Source organism: Leptopilina heterotoma, unplaced genomic scaffold, assembly GCF_015476425.1.
Source record: "Leptopilina heterotoma isolate Lh14 unplaced genomic scaffold, ASM1547642v1 Lhet_135, whole genome shotgun sequence".
NCBI classification, from domain to species: Eukaryota; Metazoa; Arthropoda; class Insecta; order Hymenoptera; family Figitidae; genus Leptopilina; species Leptopilina heterotoma.
In genome coordinates, this window is record NW_025110854.1 from 1,162,374 (window position 1) to 1,166,006 (window position 3,633).

At 34.3% G+C, this 3,633-nt stretch overlaps 2 protein-coding genes across 2 annotated transcripts; one reads left to right on the forward strand and one right to left on the reverse strand.

Moving 5' to 3' along the window:
- Window positions 1-337: 337 nt before the first annotated feature.
- LOC122497635 lies at window positions 338-2,485 on the forward strand. Its single transcript, XM_043604875.1, has one exon. It carries the CDS (start codon window positions 338-340, stop codon window positions 2,483-2,485), a length of 2,148 nt encoding a protein of 715 aa, XP_043460810.1.
- A 314-nt stretch (window positions 2,486-2,799) lies between these two features.
- On the reverse strand, window positions 2,800-3,201 carry LOC122497636. The gene has a single exon (XM_043604876.1). It carries the CDS (start codon window positions 3,199-3,201, stop codon window positions 2,800-2,802), a length of 402 nt encoding a protein of 133 aa, XP_043460811.1.
- Between the last annotated feature and the right edge of the window lie 432 nt (window positions 3,202-3,633).

Genomic DNA, 3,633 nt, shown 5'->3' on the forward strand with positions numbered 1-3,633 from the left:
GGAAAAATTTTATTGAATTTAAAAATTACCAAAACAAGGAACGTGTGCCATTCATCATTTATGCAGACTGAAAGTATCCTGATTCCTGCGGAAGCACCACAGCAACCTAGTAATACTGAGATTTTTCAAAATCACAAAACTCTCAGTATTGGCTACTATTTAAAGTGTGGTTTTGACAACTCCTTGTCCATATATAAAGCATCTCCAAGAGGTGAAGAAAATCCGGCTAAATGGTTTTCAACTGAATTAAAGAATGTGGCTGACAATCTTGACAATTTATTTAAGAATCCTGTACCAATGGAAGTGTTAAGTCGACAGCAACTAGATGATTTTAGATATGCCAGTAAATGTCATATTTGTAGGAATAAAATCAAGGCCTGGGGATGTAAAAGTACGAGACCACTGTCATCTAACAGGGAAGTATCGGGGACCCGCACATCAAGATTGCAATATTAATTATCATGAATCGCAAATAATACCTGTTGTTTTTCATAACCTTAGCGGGTATGACGCGCATTTTATTATCGAAGCTATTGCTACAGAATTTGAGGGTGATGTTTGTTTGCTTCCTATTAACAAAGAAAAGTATATCGGTTTCACGAAAAGTGTGAAAGGTAGTTACATCAAGTTCCGCTTTATCGATTCTTTTAAATTCATGGCATCATCATTGGACAAGTTAGCATCCTACCTCGATGAATATAAAATTGTAAACACAGTTTTTTCCAATTACAGTGCTGATAAAATAAAATTGTTAACGCGAAAAGGAGTTTTTCCTTACGAGTATATTGACTCAAAGGAAAAACTTGATGAAATTGAGTTACCACCAAAAGAAAAATTTTATAGCACATTAAACGACTCAAATGTCTCTGATGAGGATTATGCACATGCGCAAAATGTGTGGACTGAGTTTGATTGTCAAAATTTGGGTGATTATGTGTACCTGTATATGCAAACCGATATTTTGTTACTCGCGGACATTTTTGAAAATTTTAGAAATCAATGTTTAATCTCGTACGGTCTCGATCCAGCCCATTACTACACGACACCGGGCTTGACATGGGATGCCATGTTAAAGCATACGAATATAAGATTAGAGCTCCTCACTGACATCGATGTGGTAATGTTTGTCGAACGCGGAATTAGAGGTGGAGTAAGTCAATGCACCAATCGGTATGCTAAAGCTAATAATCATTATATGAAGGAATATAATGAAAGTGAGGGGACATCTTATATCGTATACTTTGATGCAAATAACCTCTACGGTTGGGCAATGATCCAGTCACTTCCCTATGGTGGCTTCGAGTGGATAGAAAATTTTGACAATAGCTTTGATTTCAACGTCTCTGATGACGAGGCGATTGGCTATATTTTAGAAGTTGATTTGGATTACCCCGATGATTTGCATGATAAGCATAGTGATTTTCCGTTTTGCCCTGAACGCTCGAAGCCACCTGGATCTAAAAAGGAAAAGCTCCTAACTACCCTCCTACCAAAGAGAAAGCACGTTCTCCATTATCGCGCGTTAAAACAAGCTTTGGCGAATGGTCTTGTATTAGTAAAAATTCACCGTGTATTGAAATTTAAACAATCCACGTGGTTAAAATCATATATTGATTTTAATACAACTCGAAGAACAAGTGCAAGCAATGAATTTGAAAAGAATTTATTTAAATTAATGAACAACGCGGTATTTGGTAAGACAATGGAGAACGTGCGAAAACATGTCGATATTAAACTCGTTACAAAGTGGGAGGGTAGATATGGAGCTGAAGCTTTAATCGCGAAACCTAACTTCCACAGCAGAACCATTTTTAATCTGAATTTGGTTGCCGTGGAACTTAGAAAAATGGAGGTACTACTAAACAAGCCACTTTATGTGGGTTTAACAGTCTTGGATGTTTCCAAAACGTTAATCTATGATTTCCATTATGATTACATTTTAAACAAATATGACGCGAAAAATTTAAAACTATTGTACACCGACACTGATAGCCTCATCTACGAAATCAGATGCTCCGACATTTATGCAGACATGAAAGCAGATATTGATAAATTCGATACGTCAGATTATCCGGTTAATAACGTGTACGGTATTCCGCAAGCCAACAAAAAAGTTTTAGGATTGATGAAAGATGAGTGCAGTGGAAAAATCGTGACCGAATTTGTTGGCTTGCGGAGCAAGATGTACAGTGTGCGAGTTGAAAACAAAGATGTTATAAAAAAGGCTAAAGGTGTGAAAGCTGTAGTTGTTAAGAAGGACATAGACTTTGATGATTATGTGTATTGTTTACAAAATGTAAAAATTCAATCTAGAACGCAATATTGTATAAGATCAAACCTTCACAATGTTCATACTTTAAAACAAACAAAAATTGCTCTGAGTCCTTTCGATGATAAAAGATTTTTGTTAGCCAACAGCACCGACACCCTAGCATGGGGGCATTGTAAAATTGCAGAAATTATGGAAGATGATGAAGCATTGTAAAAAAAAGAGAGAGGAAGGAATTGATTGTTTGAATAAAAGATGTTCATTTTATTTGATGTCTTCTTTATTTTAAATAAACCTTAATCTAGTCACATGAATATATTTTAACTTTTTAAACTTATCTTAACTTATTTTAACTTTTCTTAACATTACTTTAACTTATTTTAACTATACTTTAACGTTAATTTAACCTATTTTAACTTTACTTTATCTTATTTTAACTTTTTTCTTTAACTTATTTTAACCTTTTTTAACTATAGTTTAACTATACTTTAACGTTACTTTAACAATACTTTAACGTTACTTTAACTATATTACATATCAGATTTTTTTATCCAACTATTGTGCGAGCTATCAAATCCAAGCCATTTTACATAGACATCATTACCACGAGTTTTCAGGACTTTCTCAACAAGGTAAACATCTGGATACTGGACTTTCAGCAGTTCTTCCTCATAGAAACCACCTTCGATGGGTTGATTTTGGTAATCTTTCAGCTTGTATGTAACTGGTTTTGTCGATTTGACTTGGTCCACAGTGAATATTTCCGTTGTCCAGTTGGGGGTATATCCTTTTTCGAAAATATTTTTAAATTTGCTGACTCGAACTCTATCTCCTCTTTTGAATTTTGATTTTTTCAGCGGAATTTTTCGTAGTTTACGGATACGTCTCAGCAGTTCTCTTGTATCTTCTACGGTAACATCTTTGGGTTTCATACCAATAGTACGATGCTTTTTATTATTGTACTTTGATATGAGTGTAGGTAAAAGATTTATTCATTTGTAATTGCCTTGTAAGCTGAATTCAGGCCACATCATATTTTTCAGAGTGCGGTTAAATCTTTCAATAATTGAGGCTTTTAAATTACTATAGGTAGAATAGAGATTAATGTTAAATTCTTGCATTAAACTCTTAAATTCAGAATTGTAAAATTCTTTGCCTCTATCAGTGTGCAAATTTTTTGGAATTCTGCCTTGTTTTAGAATAGTTTTCATGGCTAGAGAAATGTCCTTTCCATTCTTACTCTTTACAGCTACAGCCCAGGCATATTTGGAAAATATGTCTATAACTGTGAGCATGTATTTGAAACCTTTATTGGAATAAGAATAAGGTATCATTTCAACCAAATCTGCTTGCCAGGTTTCATC